General features: G+C 40.1%; 1 protein-coding gene across 1 annotated transcript; it reads right to left on the bottom strand.

Moving 5' to 3' along the window:
- Window positions 1-5,436: 5,436 nt before the first annotated feature.
- On the bottom strand, window positions 5,437-17,480 carry LOC117544866 (G protein-activated inward rectifier potassium channel 1-like). Its single transcript, XM_034214349.1, has 3 exons — window positions 16,364-17,480; window positions 8,129-8,345; window positions 5,437-7,765 (listed from the first exon to the last, which is right to left on the bottom strand). The coding sequence occupies exons 1-3, from the start codon at window positions 17,030-17,032 to the stop codon at window positions 7,098-7,100; spliced, it is 1,554 nt and encodes a 517-aa protein (XP_034070240.1). The 5' UTR covers window positions 17,033-17,480; the 3' UTR covers window positions 5,437-7,097.
- Between the last annotated feature and the right edge of the window lie 359 nt (window positions 17,481-17,839).

Below are 17,839 nucleotides of genomic sequence, written 5' to 3' on the forward strand. Positions count from 1 at the left end.
CATGGTTGGAACGTGCACCTTCTGTCACTCTAAAAAAAAAAGCATGGCAGTAAGAATGCAGCCAAACGACGGACTTTTCTGAACCACAACTGAATCATTTTGTAACATTTAGCCACTATTATATCCACTAAAATATGCTCAGTTTAAATTGTATTCACAGGTTGTGACAAGGGCTGTGGGTTACCTCTGACAAAGAGAGTTGGGAACCACTGGCCCTGTATCATTTTATATTTTATACACCTTTTGAATTTCCCATGAAACTATGTTATTCCTGCCTGGATCATAACACATTCAAGCAGTTGTTTCTTTTCACTTCCTTGTAGAAGTTGTAATTGAAGACTCAGATCAACACTAGCAGCTCCCATCTCCTCTCAGCTCTTCTGGGAATTACCTGCTAACATCTGCAAAAATTAAAAGTTTGAATTATTTATCAAGTCTAATGTGCAGGAAACATTCACCTCAATTAGCACTGCGCTGAATAAGGCTGTGTTCTCAGCTAATTCGATTTATTTGTGTTGGAAGCTATTTCATTTGATCGGATACACCTGAACAAAGCTTGGAAATGCTGATTGGAGAATATTAAATCCAATTCAATCTACGAACGCTGTGGGTTGATAGATCTGAGCGAGACTAGAAATGTAATAGACAATTTCATAAACAACCAGCGGTGTTTGTTGTACTGTTTTCAGGACTTGCAGATTTGTATGTGCATGTTTTATAGCCGTCCAACTAACAATGAAAAGCTGACATCTCAAGTGTCAAAAACATCTGTTACAAACTTGTCAGAATGATGGAAATTAAGCCGAGACATCTTCCTGTCCCAGAAAATATGTAAATGTTCTGAAAATAGGTAAATGTTTTGGGACAAGGAGAAGTCTTCATTTTGGAGCTTCTCTTTGAAGATTACTAAATGATCCCACATGGTATTGACTGAATGTGTTGCTAAGGTAATCCAGAGAGGGAAGATGCATTCATTTGAGGAAGAGTGAAAACTGTTTGAGCAATGCAAGGTCTTTTAGGAGATCAAAGGTGTTAATGCGCCATTCTTGTCGAGGACTGAAGCTGAATTTCCTTTTCACGTATCGAAGACAGTGCACTGATGGCTTTGTCCCTCACTGATGGTCTCACCTGAATCAGAGTGGAAGCAGAGCTTGTGTGAGGGAGACAGAAAAGAGTGCATATTATTTGAATGGATGTTGAATAGAATGAGTTTTCCACTTTACAAAGATACCTCTTTCCTGCAAATGCTTAGATTTGTCAAAGAAGTAGAAGATAAAGGATGATCACTCATTTAATCTTTGCACCACGAGCCGCATTACAATATGGCTCTCAGGCATTGCACTTAACCTTAAAATATTCATCTTTCCTATCTAGTGGAAGATGGATGAAGTCACACATTTATGCAGGAGTGTCTTCCCCAAGCAGTGCTTTTCACTTATTAAAACATCAATCAAATGTTTATTTGACAAGCACGCTTTTCACAAGGGACATGAACATACACAATCATTTTCACTCATGTAGTAGTTTGACTCCGACAATAAATGTTTTGGTTGGCTTCACTAACTCCTCGCTAAAATCTCTAAAGGATGGATTCCTTACATTTAAAGCAAATAAAAGCCCCGTGAAGACAATGACTCTTTTCAAGCAGCAGCCACTGCTCCTGCATATCTGCTAATGTGCGCTGAGTGATTTTGTATTCACAGTAGTGGGAAAGTAATTCAGACGTTTGAAAAAGTCTTGGTGGGAAAACCCAATTGGGATGCCAAGTAGGGGCATGTAATAAGATTCTGTCGCTCTGTAATGGATTGACAGGGCTGGTAATAAGGCAGCCACATGTTGAGCTGAGCCGATTTCAATCAGAGTCGCCCTGGGAAGCATGACCTGCTTCGAAAAGAGGATACAACACCCTCCCCTGCTGGCTAGATGATTGTGTAATGTTACCATATAGATTGTTAAGACATCATTCATTGTAAAGTGTGTACAGTTCACAATAAACATACAATAATAAGCTTAAAGACTTAAACATCTCGTCAAATATATGATCATCTTATCTAACGCTGCCACGATTAGTTTTCAGTTGCTCAAAAGAAAGAAAGAATTAAATGTGTTCAAAATAACCTTTTTGAAACTCTTAGTTTCTTAAACTTACAGATAAGTACGTTTTTTTTTCACCCGAAACTTTAACTTTGTTTGTTTTTGTTTTAAGTAATCGATATTCAAACCTGCATTAACACGTTGTTTGGCCATCAGTGCAAACAAACTGTAAACACATTACAGACGAATATCCCCTTGTAAAGTTGCTAAACGGACAGTAGTAGTTGCAGACGGTTTCCTTTTTTCACATCTAGCAGATAGCGATCCAGCAAATTCCATCTGTTTCATTCTGTTTCTCCTGAGGGACATATCTGCCTCTTTAGCTGCTAAGTTCTCGATTATTTTCACAAGCTAGTTGTCTGCCATTTGGTGCTGAGCAGGTGGTTTTTAGTGATGTTTTCACAGAAAACAGCTGCAAACTGTTCCCAATACAATCCTGCTGAAGTGGTGGAAGTGAACCAAAGCATTAGAGTTAAACTGAGAGATGTGGGAATGCTCCTGAGGGCTGAGGGGAACTGCTGAGTCGGGAATAATTGTATGTTGGTCTGGTACTTTAAGCGACCCCTTAATGTCAGTCTGATTCAGGTTAACGGTGAGACTGCTGCTGAAATGACTTCCTTATTCCCTCAGGGATAACTGTATTCTTTTATTGTTGAGGTTTATCACAACAACATTGTTTTGAAAATAATTAATTTTACTTTAGGTAATAATACTGGGCTTGAAAAGACATCTGAGATTGCTTCCCTTTAGTGTTTGCACTAAATATGAATACATGCGAGAAATGGATCTTGAAAGAACAATGTTTCAAGTGCTAAATGGTTTACTTTTTAAAAATACTTCCCCTTGCACCCTTCAGACTGAAAGAACATCAACGAAATAAAGAGCACTTGAATTGACGCACAGTGACTCAGGTAGAAAGCAAAGAAAGTAAAGTAATTGAGATTCTGCAGGGGGAGCCGAGCACTATTTACCCAGGCTGCCCAGAGCGAGCCTGTGGGCACAACACAGCTGACACCACAAGCCAGTTATGCCCTCTCCAATCTGTCATAGTGATCCAATGGAAACTTTATACATCTCTCATGACCAACTGTGCATTTTCTGTTGAATACATCATTCAAAAATGTCCTAGGGATATATCCCTAGGACATTTTTGAATGATCAAAATTAAAGGTTTGTTTTACAGTTTTATACCCTGTGATATTATTTTTCAGTTTTTCGTGAACAAAACAGATCCCTTAGGGAAAAGTTCAGAAGTGTGATGGTTGCTTTCTCAGTGAGATCAAACTCATTTTACATTTTCACATATAAGAGCTCATAGATACAGATTTGTTCACAGCTTCTGGGACCTGTAAATGACTCAATCAATGTCCAAGAGGTACAGAGCTGAAACCTCACAGCCCAGTCATGATAGCCCCGGCTCACAAAGCTAATGGCGCCGTGCTTAAGAGAAGCAACAATTTTGTGCTCATTGACTATGGATGAGCATCTGGTCAATGTGGATGTGTGATCTGATCTCTGTGCTTCCTCTGAGAGCGCCTCACTCTGTTTCCCTATGCTCACAGGTAAACACGCAGCTTTACAGCTCCCAGTCACGCTCTCTAGCCACATCTGCATCTATGTTGGCATACAAAGACATCCTCACACTCTGACTGACTCACAGCCTCGTACACATGAAGGAGAATAACAATCGTAAATCACACTGTTAATTGTTTTGGACTTGTAAATATACAAATTGTGAATAAGTCTCTTTAAGGGTAGAAAAGAATAACCAATATTGGAACAAAATCGGGCCGCTTTTGCTGCTGTATCTGATGGACGTCATACAGAAAGGTCAATGCTAAGAGTCTAAGATAAAGAAACAATACCACACTAAAAAAAAAATGAATATGTGGCACCGTGTTGTGTGAGCTTTTTCAAGTATTTTCACCGTGTGGTTATTGTTGTGTGATAATCAACTATCTGCTGCCTTCTGTTGTAAAAGTCTCTTCTTATTCGGGTCAGCTTTTGAACGCATAGGATTTCCATATGGTGCTCAAGAAATAAATGTACTTTCTGGTTGTTTACTGTTTGGTTGGATCTCTTCCAATTCTGTAGAATATTGTGACGTTAAATCAGACCAGGCTCATTTGCATGTTTATTCTATAGATGTAATAACCATTATTGTACCAAGGAAGTGTCTCTGAAGGGAAAATTAGACCAATCCATTCCCCAAACACAATTGAATGACAGAAGAATGAGCAAAACAGATTTTCCTTGTTGAATCCATCCTTATACTGTATTACGTCTGTTTGAAGAATGGCCTGTGATTTATTCTTCCCCCTTACATTCGTCTGAGCTCATTTTATCTTTAGCTGGACAGAGGTCATTTTGCACTGTCAACGAGTAACATAATCAAATGTATGTTTTAAGCTATTATTTGCAGTATAACTAATTAGTTCTGGACATCCTCTGATGTGCAATGTCTGGAAAATTGCCCTCCTCTGGTGCACTTCTATCTTGATAGCCACAATTAAGACCAAACTAATTCCTCATTTCCCCTGCATGGTTCAGCTCCCTTTTGGTACTTTGGGGTTTATTATTATTTCGTTATGTAGGCAGCATCCTTAGTTAAACGGCATAATAATGTTGTACAAGAGTGTCTAGCATCTTCTTCAGCATTGCACTCGTCTAATCATCTGCAAAGAAAAAAAAGGGATGCTCTTCCTTGATTGTACAGTGTGGTGTGTGGATTTGTTTTATAGGCTAAATATGTTGGTTATTGATGACAGTAGCTTCAAAAGAATGGGTTGCTGCAATATGCTAGTGTAGATTGTCTCTGAACAGTCTGTTGTCTGCAGTGTTTTATCTCGGGCAGTGTTTTAACTCCATGTCGAGTATTGACTTGCCTGCAACCTCGAGATTGGAACGAATAAAAAGTACCTAGTAGTCACATCTACAACTGTTGCTAATGGAACATCTAGTTAAGTTGATTAGAGCCATGTCGTACCATGCAGTGTTCATACGGTGCCACTGACCAGGCTGGTGAACAGCATTAAATCTTTAAGATACCGAACATTTCAATTATTAGCTGAGGTTGCACCCAGATTAAGGCTTTCATTCTAAGTAAGCAGCGTAAAGCACATTAACAACGATAAATCAGTAATAGTTTGCCACCAGAGTATTTTGTCTGGAGCTACTCTGTACTCTTTCCCTGATAAAACTCACATTCATATTTAAGGCTTTAATATTAAATACAACATTTAAAAAAGACTGAAATACCACAGGGTTTTGAAAGCTGGATTCTGTCCAACAGAGAAGATGAGCATTTCAATTTGGTCAAGAAAATGATATACTCAGCACTTGTATTTTCAAATAATTTATTGTTAAGCATTTGCAATAATTATGAAGTTTTAACTTTCCGTTATATGGCAATCATAAGTATCCCCTGATGTCAGCAACCCTGGATTCACAAATATTTGTTTGGGATTTTTATAAATCAGTTCATGATGAAAGAGTTCTAAATTAATCTGGGATTACATTTGTTCAACCATATAACGAGCCAATGCAAAAGCACACACTGCACCAAGGGGTACAAATAGTTACAATTGTACAGTAGTAAAGATACGAATAAAATAGGTATTCAAACAAAGAAATATTCAGTACAAGTGATAAATAAATAAATATAGTCTATCAACCTAACTTGTTTTAGGGTTTCCCTAAATGTATTACCCATTTCAGTTGGACTGACTTTTTTTTCCAATCTCTTTATTTACAATGACGGCAGATTGAAATTCTTATTTGTATTTAAACAATGGTCCTTCATTTTACACTTAAGAGGTAGACAAATACAGATGTCTCATTTGTAGCTGGCAACCATCAATTTGTTCAGCTTTACGTAAATTAGCAGCTAATTAAGCTAACATTAGCTTTGTTAGCTGAATACTCGGTCTTCTGCTGATTTTTCAAACTGCTTCTAATTACAATTATTTAAAGAGTTCGTAAATATGCGCCTGGTGTCAACATACATGATATTGTGCTAAAACAGTGAGGGTTAAGCTTATACGTCCCTGTAAAAAGTCAGCAACCACACTAGTTAAACAGGATGGGGTGGTGACGTTAGCATACCTTGCAAGTTTCCAGTATCAGCATTCACACAGTGTGGTATGTGCTAGCTGTGAGGGGTTTTTGTTGACCTGTGACCCCCATAAACTACTAGGCATTAAAATACATACCATGCTCCTTAACCTTGGAAGTAACAGTCGTTTAGTTATGCAGGTATGTTATGGTACATGCTAACGTTTGCACCTCATTTGAGACGAGAGCACATATACGCACGGTTTTCTCAGACGACCAAACTCTTTAAATTCAGAGGTATCACTCTTATATAGAAATGTAATTAAGTGGACTCACTAAATGTGGCCCTTGTTTGAACAAAGTTACAAATGTATAACTCCTGACAACACCCCTTATCACATCCCTGGTCAGTCGACTGAAAGTCCACACCATCCGGCAAATCTTCCCTTATGAAATAGGGGCACAAAATGCCCAATGTGAAACGCTTGAGGAATAGAAATCCCAAACTTGACAGACTTGCAGTGCCTGGTTACTGATTGGACAATCGCTGTTTGGAGGAGGGGTTTAGCGAATGGTGAATTCCAGATTAGTCTTATTTATTACTGCCACTTTGGTAATTAACGGATATAGTCTTTTAAGATAATAAAGTATTTAATGCAACTCTAAGAACCTACGTGAAAGAAACAAGGGAAGTGTTTAAAGTCAGTGGGGGGGCACAAATGGTGATCCATCAAAAATGACTCACAGTATGAGCGGATGGATGGCTTATTGGCGTTGTCCTTCTATTTGTGGCAATGGACAACTAAGTAGAGAGCCCCTAATTAAATGTAAAATACTGGCCCAAATCTACAGAAAAAAACCAAAACTTGTATCACAGTAGTCTTTGTTTATATGCAATGCCTATCAAGCCTGATTTAATTTCAAAACGTCTGAAAAGTAGTCTGCAGAAGTCAGCGGTCAGCGTTCATTCTGCGCAGTTTGGCGGGCAGGTTGTCCTCTGGCCGACCCCCTTTTGAGGGAATCTGAACCGGGGTCGGAGCATAAATGGTGCTAATGGCTTTAGGCAGTCTGTGTTTATCCATCTCACACTCCTCAACATCTCCATCCAAGGACAGCAGCTGGACCTGCTCATCCAGCTGTTCTTTCTTCACAACGGGGATGGAGCTAGACCTCAGCCTCTGAATACTAAGTGGAAGGTCTCCTGTGCTGGAGGCCTTGCCCCCAGGCAGGACTGACCCTGTCTTCAGTCCCCGCCAGTGGTGCTCATCTTTAGTGGAGTTCATGCGCTGGAGTTTGCTCGGTAGCCTGGATGTTTTTTCATCTACGTGGTCTGCATAGTCGGCTGAAAGGAGCCTTTCTCTGCGACCTCCACGGCTACTGTTTCCCAGCTGGGGAGAGGAGCTGGTCAGTGCGGCAGGGAGCGAGTTTGCCGTCGTCAGAGAGGACTTCTCCTCATGCTCTTTGACGCTGTATGGAGGGATATTGACCTCAAAGTGGTTGTGGAATTGGGAGTAGTCGACTCTGAAGAAGCCCTCCTCCAGTGACATGACGGGGAGGAAACGATGGCCCCATAAGACTTCATCTTCGGTGTAAGATGTCCTCGCCTGGCATGTCATCCCTAAGATGGAGTAAAGAGACAGAGAAATAATTTAACTACAGACACGAAAAAGAAAGGACTGAGAAATGTGTAGAAAGTGGGCTATTAAATTAGAATGGACAGACAGCTAGACAGGGAACAGAAATTGCTTTAGGAAAAATGCAGACAGAGATGGGAGGAAAATGTATTATGACAAAGATGTAGAAGTGCTATTAAATAATTAAAGACCATGAAATTAAACATTCCCTTAAATATTTTATTTTATATTACTGATAAATGCTCTACTATGCCAAAGGCTAAATGATGATGAAATAAATGTTAAGGGAATGGGAATGGGAAGTTAAGTCAAAGTTATTAGGGAAAAATGTATATTTATGCTCTAACCAGTGGTTTCCACGATGCCCTCGAGGATGACAACGATCTCAAACTCCTCATTCATGAGTGAGCGCTGCGACAGATCAAAGAACGGGCTCTTGGTGTTGATCTCATGGCAGATGGTTAAAGGCGACACCAGAAAGAGTTGGTCCGCCCCCGTCCCGAAACCCACATCCAGCTCGCACTGGTCCAGGGGAAGGAACTCGCCCTCTGGGGTTTGCCGAGACTGGAAAACAAATAATGATGACATTTAACATTTCATTTCTTATTACAAGAGAACATTGAGAATCATTCTGCAACCTTTTCTCTAAATTGTGTAATTAAACCACAACTGAATGCTTTGTATTGAATTTAAAAATCACTAGGTCTATAGCCCTAAGTGTTTGATCTGTTCTTAATGGTTGTAGTTTGAAGTCTTAGATTAAATTATTAACTTTCTTGGGGAGAATTAAAAAAATAAAGATCAATATCACTTTCATAGAGTAGTATCAATCTACCCAACACTTGATAGGAAAGGGAAAGAGGGCCTTTTCCCAAAATGTATGTTTTCTTTGAAATCATTATTGTGGTTTTAATGAAACCGTCTGTTCGACAAAGCAGCTGATATTAGCCTACAAGATGGCAAATAGAAAACCTCCAATATTCAAGTCACGTCTTTGTTGTAATGAAATAACAATAATTGAAGGCTTCATCCATTTTGCTTCAGGATGACTGGTGTGCAGCTATGAGACAGTTTTGTTGAATATTATTTTCCACTTTAGAGGACATTTTCCAAACATAACCCTTTAGAACTACTGTATGCATGTATTTTTTGCAGGTGTATAACCCTGATGGGAATGAAATATGTTATAGCATTACTACGTCTAAAACTGTTCCAATAGAAATATTTCGTATATCAATATTTTAATAAGGTAGGACACTGGTTTATATTGTAGCGTGTTCAAGTAACCAAGGGATATAGTAGTTATCAAATAAGTATAAGATGTGCACAGTTATGATAAGTTTGCACTGTTGTTGTCCCTTCCATATGAGTGTGTGTGTGTACGGCGGGCATGAGGCGTGCATGACGGGACGTGTTGTATTCGTATGTGGAAAAGTCATACTCAGTGCGGTGAACGCTGGCTTTATTGCTACTGTATCCGTAGCACCCCACGCAATAGTTGGGACTGTGTACTGACGTCAGTACAAAAATGTTGCCCCCCCCCAGCGCAAATGTCAAACTCTGCCCTATATGGTTAAAGGTCCCATGAAATAGCTTTGAGAAGCAATTTTCCTGTGTGATTAGACGTAGTCCCACATGAAATAGTACGTTTGGGGTGGCAGCTAAAGTAAGGAGGGACTTAAACGCACAAAAGCAGGCAGGACAAAGCCTGCAAACTAAAATTGTTCAGGATCAATTCCATCATCCAAGCCTCAGGATTTATTTTGATGTTCCTGCAAATTGATGGCACTTAAATGCAACCCTCTGACCTTCTGCTTTAGTGCTGGATTGACTCACTAGACTTGGACGTTGTGTAAAATGGGAAATTGTATTGGATGGGATTTCTCTTTTTGAGTTGAATGAGTCAACAAAAAAAACGTGACCCTTTTTGCCGACACGAGGATGGATGGCTTTTGATGTAAAAATACAAAGAAATACACATGAGAAAACAACATTCAAAAGGTGTTCTCTGGACCTTGATCTTGTTTACTGGCAGACATGGGTAAAGGTGAGAATAAGGGTGTAAAGCTATTCAGTTTGACAACATGAACATTTGGTAACACTTGTAGTTTAAGACAATAATCTTTTACTATCATTAGAGAACTTAAAAACTCTCTGTGGAAGCCTCACCTCTAAGTATCATTTGACAAAGGAGAAAACACTAGTGCTAGCTCTGGAAAAACTAAGCTCAATCAAATGAAGTACTTTTTTGAGTGTTAAAATATACCATGGAATGAGGGAGAATGCTTAAACTTCTCTAAGCTTATATACATAAAACGTGCCTGTATTGCAAGCCTCTTACTGCAGTTGATACAAAGAAAACTGTGTTTGTTTTAGCAAGAAGGACACACATAAAAACCCTGCTCCAACCCATTCAACCATCAACACGAGTGAAAACAAAACAAATGTCTAATCCGAACTAAGTAACATTCTGCTATGGCTCAATTTGAATATTTCTCCCTGCTTCCTCGTGCTAACTTGTATGCAGAGCCGCCTCCCTGGTCCTTTGAGTGAGGAGCCACTTGGTCCGCAGATGGCAAACAAATTGTCATTTGTATTCACAGTGATGTTGAGGAGTGAAGGGTGTGACATTTCACAGGAAGACGTCTGTGCCCACAGATCCCTGGCGTGGTGAGGGAGAGTGTCACCCATCATGCTGTATCAGTGATGGCCGCTCACTAAATCTGCAGTCAGGACGCCTATGTTCCATGTCGACTGAAGTTAAATCAGAATGAAACCATGAAATCTAGAAGTGTGGGTGTTTTGAAAACAAAAGTTGTTAAGTGTGGATGCCTGGGGGTGAAAAAACAAGAAGGGAAAAGCTGTAAAAAAACACACACACCAACTCCTTGTCCTTAAACCAACCACTCTGTATATTCTTCTACTTGATACACTTCTTCATGGCTTTTCTCGTCGTAAAAGGTGTAATAGATGCAGTGTAAATACCAAGGAAGGGATTATTGGTTTGAAAGTTATATAAATAGTTTGACATTTTAGATAATGTATTTGCTTTCTTGCTAAGAGTCGGAGAAGATCAATTAAACTTATTTTGTTTGAATGTAATATCACTCTAATCTAATGATTACTTTAAATGCAAATAAAAATCGGTGTCATTTCCAGCAGCGTATGGTTTATTGTTATGAATTGTCGATGTGTGAAATATCTGTTGAATTAATAGATGTGCTAATTATTGCTGCTTCCCTTTGATATTTTCATATAATTGCACTTTGTGTAGTTAATTAACCCACTTCCTGCTACATCCTCCTGCATCTATTAGAGATAAGGTGAAACAAACAGGTAAGCATAACATTTAAATACAAGTGTAATGGTTGTGTGGTTTTTTCCATATTGCTTTTGATCACCGTTTCTTGAAAAGCTTCCTCCCACACCTTTAAGTGGGAGAAGCACATGACATCATTTTTAAAAGCCTGTTTATGATTATATATTAATTTATTTATTTCTCCAAATCATTAAAAAATGTAAATTGTCGTTGATATATTGCAGGCAGGTGTCCCATTTTTCAGCAATGCTCGTTCAAGGATATGATTTTGGAAACCAATTTCCGGGGAAGTCATATTTAAGCCAATTCTAGTCGTGAGAGTTGAAGCTGCTATTTTTCAGACACTGTTCATAGCTCCATCGCAACAAAATTATACCTCCACCAAGGAAGACGGCTTGACACTAAATTGTTTTAACGAGGTGAAAGCTTTGTGTTCGCTAACCGTCGCTAAACAGTCAGTGTCACAGGGGGGGAAATTAATGGCCTTTAGAAGCGGACCTGATAGAGAGGGAGTGCTTAATTTACAGAGCCACCTGAGATTCAGGTTTAGTGAAAGCAGGCCCTCTCCCTGGTGACTCACTTCCTCCTCAGGGGCAGAGTGTGTGTGTGAGTCCGATGCAAAGACACACTGACAGTGAAAGTTAGAAAGAAGTGTGTGTGCATCTTGTTTGTCTTTAATGCATCTGTGTACGTGTGTATGTTCAGCTGGAACCTTTGAGCTGGACATCAAACGTAATGCTCACACATGCTGCCATTCCCAATCTCTCGACAGCACCATTAGTCTTTCTCTCAGGTCTTCTACTCTCTTTCCGCTTGTCCTTCAGAGTAAGACAGTGGCAGATGTGGCGAGTCACGCTTGTGTGTCTGCCTGCCTAGCTAATCGCCTGCCTGTCCATCTGCCTGAACTAGCCCTCATCACTTATCTCCTGCTGTGGACCGACCCACTGAGACGAGTGTCTGTTGACATTGACGACCACCGCCCAACTGTCGCTCTATTGCTCAGTCTCTTTTTTAGGCCGGTTGCGTTCCTTGTTAGAACTCAGGCACTTAGGAGGTAGGACCCAATTGCACGACCCGGGAGACAGAGGTAAAGTATTGGTAGGATACTTTATTTTCCAAAATACAGCAAAAAATGGTCAATAATTCATCTCAGGATGAGATGACAAAAATTGAGAACAAAATGATAATCGCTCACGTGGTGAGGAACAAAACTTTTCTAGAGCACAAAAGACCTGACCAAGGCAAAAGACAAGGAGCATAGACCTGACCATGACCATAGAAAAAAACGAACTGACACTGAACACTGGGAGAGAGGGGAATTTAAACACAGGGTAACAAGACACAGGTGGGAACAATCAGGGGCGGGGCTGACACTGATGAGCACAGGAGACACAAAAGGGGTGACAGGTGAAAACAATCAGGAAATTAGACACACCAGGGAAACTAACGACAGACATAAAAACACAGGGGAAAAGACCAGACAATACACAGGGAGGAAAACATGACAAGGAGACAAGCAAAACACCCACTACCAGACACACAAAACTAAAAATGTGACACAACACAATAATCGTGACATTCCTACATGCACTGCTGTCTCTACTACCTATATATTAAAATAATATTCCGCCAGTGCACCACTGCATTGTATTGATTTATTAATGAAAGCTGCATTAATATTAATGTAAATTCAAGGACAGTTATCTTTTAAAGTTAATATGCATTATGAATCGAGAGAAAAGCACAGTGCTGCTAAGGAATAATGTTTGCATTAATAATTAAATTAGTTGTCTAAGTCAAAAATGAAGTGTAGTCTATGGGACGCTTGACACCAAAAGTGGGTCAAACTGCAAAAAGACCCAAAAAATACATATATATATATCTAATGAAATAAATGTGTCACTGAAAAGGCAGAGTATTCACTGTTACTTTGACAATTAGTTGTGTGCCTTTAATTTTATTTTCTATGAAATATTGTAATGCCGGTATCAATAACTTTTTTGCACACCAAAAAGTCACAAATAGTAAGAAATGTATAACATTATAGACTTCCACCCAAAACCCGTCTAGAATTGGTGAAAACACTTCCAGGACCATTGGCCCCTCCCACTTTGCAACTGTATGTACGACACTTTAAGCCTCAGCTCAGGCCTTCAAATGGTTCAGAAAAGCAAACAGCCCTGGCATTATATATAGATGTATAGCCAGGGAAAGAAAACACCAATCAGATTGCACTAGCAACACCATCTACAGCATATAGACGCTGCAGGATTTCCATTCAAAACTGCTATTTATTTTTCTGTTAAATTCCATTAAACATTTCAAGAATGTAACTTTTAAAAACATCGAATTAAAGCAAGATGTTCCCAAAGTATATTTGTAGTCAATATTTGTGTTGAACAATCGTAATCCCTATATTGACCTCATTGTGATTTATAAATGTTGTTGCCATAATCTAGCAGTCCTTTCCAATGTGAGGATGAGGACAATAGTCTTACATCAAATTCTGAATCAATATAAAAAAGTGTGAAAATAATAAAGCTGTAAAACTTAAATGACTGCCCCAAAATATGCTTAGTTGGTTTAAAGCAGATTCCCTGACAGCTCTGCTTGTTTGTTTTCTTCAGTGTTGAAAAGTTAGAGATGCATGTCCTAATGCGTAATACATACATGACATTGCACTGTAAATAACGTGCCTGCTAATCAGGAATGTGACCAACTTTATCTAAGTATCCAGGTCCCGTAAGAATGTACAGCCCATGCTGTTCCCTGAAAATTGATTGCAGTTGCCATGTCACCGTGCGTTTACACAGCCCCATCACTTGAATTTACTGTGGCATGTCTTGTATCTCCAGTCAGCTTTGTTAGGAGCCCACCTAACACTGACCTTGAGAAGTGCATTGCTGGAACACAAGCCAGGTAGAGCACAACGAAGTGATGTAGAGTCACTTTACTATAGCCCAATGCTTTATGGGCTCTTAAACATCACTGAGACAGTTAACACACACTTTGAAAGACACATTATAACACCATCTATTCAGCAACAATGTTTCCTGCACAATGCAACCCTTTTAATAACACATTTAATCTAGAAGCCAAAGAAAGTAGAGGTTTGACCTTATAATAGGGTATTATATAATTGTAGAAGCAGATCAATAAAAGACAAATGAAACTGCACTGGACAAAGTTAGTTGTCTGTTGGTCCTCGCGGCACGAATGATTGCACACGGACGTGACGCTTTTTAGCGGATAATTAGCAAAGTGCTGGATGCCTGACCGTCCACTAACACATTTAATGAAAGCTCATCATTTACTGGCAGGAATCCCAAAGTAATATCATCACATAAATCTGATCAACCGATGTCTGTTGAACTACCAAATCACAGAGACAGATGGTGAGAAGTTGAACACTTTAATAAACAAACGTTCCCTATTGCCCTAATTATATTACACTCAGGCAGGTTCATTTACTTAAAGAAAAATACCTAAGCATTAAAGGGAAGATTAAGTATGGTGCAGTGTAGCGTAAGTACTTGTAATCTACTTGTAATCACACTGCAGCACTTAGTTCTGCTTTAAATATTGTGTGCAAGTTTCAGACTTATCCAATAGGCCTTAAGGTATCAAAAAATAACTAAATTCTCAACTGTGTGGAAGATCCCTGCCAAACAGGGTAATTCTACTAAGGAGATATCTTTATTATTGGCACAGATTATTCAGAGGTCAAACATGAAAGCATAGTCCTTGGGAAAATATCCCAATATTCTGTTTGAAATAACTGATTTAATGTGTCATGGACGATTATTACAGAATATTAAACGCTCTAAATGTGACTCCTATAGCCTTCGTAGAACAAGAAGAAATTATGATTTGTGACTTGATGATGCTCCGTTGATTAGTTGCAATTAACACACCATATTTTTCTATGCCTTTTGTCGGCTGTTCATTAAATAGTTAATGATAACAGAAGGAAAAAACGAATTGAAGTGAAAGCTGGAGCATATAGCCTTTATACATTGTTGAAGCATAGCTTTTGATGTGTTAAACTGGGTGACTTTTATTGCCCTATACTGGATACTTTTACTCTAATCAAATGTAAAATGACTGAACAGAAAAACTTATTTCAAATGATATCATATGCCTGGATAAAATCATAGAAGACGAAGTATAACCACATTAATACCAACATACTGGGAGCTTTCTGGAGACTTTCCCTCGAGGTTCAGAAAGTAAACTGTCACTTGAGATCATCACGCTACTCCGCAGAGAAGACAAAAGCACGACTAACTCTCCCTGTCACAACAAAGCATCGCTCTCCTTTAGATATCGGCTAGTGTTTGGACAGGAAAAAAATAGAATACATTTAAAAGACATTCCTGCTACGGAGAGAAAATGCAGAGCTTGCAGATTAGACACACAACTGTCAAGAAAAATCTGCTTGTGGCAGTGCATGTGGCCAGCTGTTGGTCATACATTCTGCAGAGAACAAAAAGTATTATTGGTACTTCAGAAACTTAATTTAACGATACAATCTTAAAATGCGGTAATCATCGCTGCAGTTTCTTGTAGTTTTGAAATTGACCAAATGTTATCCTCTTCTCTTTTATCACAGCCAGAAGCTCCTTCCATCATCAGAATACTTTCAGCACTGAAACCAGCCCTCACGTCATGCAAAGGTAAATCTCTTCCTACTATCAGTGCTTCAGATTAGTGGCATTTTGTCTTTTGGCAAGACTGACCTTAAGAAAAATACTTTACTACATTGCAGCCCACTCAGGGAAATAATTGCTCTGATTGATCGTTTAGTCAATAAGCGTGTTGTCCCCTGAGGGCCCATTCATCTCATCTTAGCACAGTTGAAGGCACACTGAGGGGGGGGGGGGGGGTGGCAACTGTATGCTACATCCTGTGCAGAAACACAACACAGTGTCCAGGACAAACCTGAAGTATAGTTGCTGCAGGGTGTGAATGGTAACTCATTAAAATACATCTTATGTTGGAGCCTCGTGTTAAACCCATAGCTCTCTACAAATCATAAAGGCCCTCAGGGAGTGCAATCAATTCTGGAGATGAATGGGAATGCAACGCATGACTTGGAAAGCACTCATAAAACACAATGAGCAATTTCAAAACAAATTAAGTGACTGCCAATTGGTCTTAGCCTGGATAATGACTCTCCAAGAGGCAAATGCCCACTGCGCAAAAGTGTGCCTATACTTTTTGAGTGATTTGGAATAAACTACGTGTTTAACTTATAGCTTACCTTGATGAGTTTGCACCTGATTTGCGCGGACACCATATGGCTGTTCCGCAGGTTCCCCACTCGGAACATGAGGCACAACTTCCCGTCCCGCTGCGAAATGACTGCTTCCTGGCTGAACATCAGCGTCTCTGCGCGCTTCTTCGGCTGCGACATCTTGATGAACATGCATCCGATGAGGAAGGCGTCCACGATGGAGCCCAGCAGCGACTGGAAGAGGAAGAGGATGATACCCTCCGGGCACTTTTCAGTGATGTAGCGGTAGCCGTAGCCGATCGTCGCTTCGGTCTCGATGAAAAACAAGAACGCGGAGGGAAAGTTGTACACGTTGGCGACGCACGGGGTGTAGGATTCTTCGTGGCCGCCGTTGCTCAGGTCGCCCCGGATAAAGGCGATCACCCACCACATTGAAGCCATGACCAGCCACGCGACTGTGTAAGTGAGGATGAAGATGAGTAGGTTCCAGCGCCACTTAAGATCCACCAGAGTGGTGAACAGATCGGAGATGTACCGGCTGGTTTCCCCGCCAAGGTTACCGTGCTGGACATTGCAGCGGCCGTTCTTCTCCACGAACCGCTGCCTCTTCTTCTTCACCTGTGCGGAAAAAGTAATGCCCTGGTTTGTGTTAACCACCTGGTAGTCCTCGCCAAATTTCTTCCGTAAGGCTGCCATTGTGTCAATCCCCTACTTGTGACAAGTGATCGATACTTGTGCAGAATCAGTCTCTTTGCGCAAGTTTGTTCCCCCCCTGCCCAAAATCCATTCAGCGCGCGTCTCGCATCCTGTGAGGTTGAGATGCGCCTCTCTCCTGTAAATTAATCCTAAATGAGCTGAGATTCTGCGCAATACATGATTCAGATTCGGTCCTTTACGCAAAAGAGTCAGCTGCAAGTGCCAACTTTTTTTTCAGTTTTCATCCATGCAGGAAAAATAAACCACCTTCAAACGTTACGTTTAAAACTAAAGCTGCATCCAAACAGCTCGATTCAGAGGCTTTGTCCTCGCTGTAACCAGGTGCTGCTTCAATAGACCTGTGAATGTGAATAGCAGGCTACAGTGCGCACTTCTGCCTCAGGGAACACGCTCTTGTAGGAGTGACTTCTAATTAACGATTGAAGGCGAATTGCAGCACGGGTGGTTTATTCCTCTTCCTCTGGGGGTGGGGCAGCTGATGTGAGGGTACAGAGAGAGATATTGTGTCATGTCTGTGCACAATCAGGTAGATGGAAAACAATGCATCTCTTTAATTTAATTTGTTTCCACATTACTTTTAAATGCATTTCCTGATGTCTGATAAGGTGGCTCTTATGGGAAGCACTGTACTATTACATTGGTTAGTCTAAGCCTTGGGTCGTTGGTGGCTATTTAGTTCCCCCTAGTGTTACTGTAGTGGTAGTAAACCTGAGTCAATTACTGTAAATATGGACCGCATAATTCTTTAAAGAAAACTAAATGCAATGTAAGTCAGTCTGCCAGATT

This window comes from Gymnodraco acuticeps, unplaced genomic scaffold, assembly GCF_902827175.1.
Source record: "Gymnodraco acuticeps unplaced genomic scaffold, fGymAcu1.1, whole genome shotgun sequence".
Classification (NCBI taxonomy): Eukaryota; Metazoa; Chordata; class Actinopteri; order Perciformes; family Bathydraconidae; genus Gymnodraco; species Gymnodraco acuticeps.

Coding starts and splice junctions, on each gene's coding strand:
- LOC117544866 (XM_034214349.1), bottom strand. CDS start 17,032: ATGGCAGCCTTACGGAAGAAATTTGGCGAGGACTACCAGGTGGTTAAC. Junction 8,346..16,363: donor TCAGGTGCAAACTCATCAAG/GTAAGCTATAAG, acceptor TTTGTTTTCCAG/TCTCGGCAAACCCCAGAGGG. Junction 7,766..8,128: donor GGGCATCGTGGAAACCACTG/GTTAGAGCATAA, acceptor ACTCCATCTTAG/GGATGACATGCCAGGCGAGG.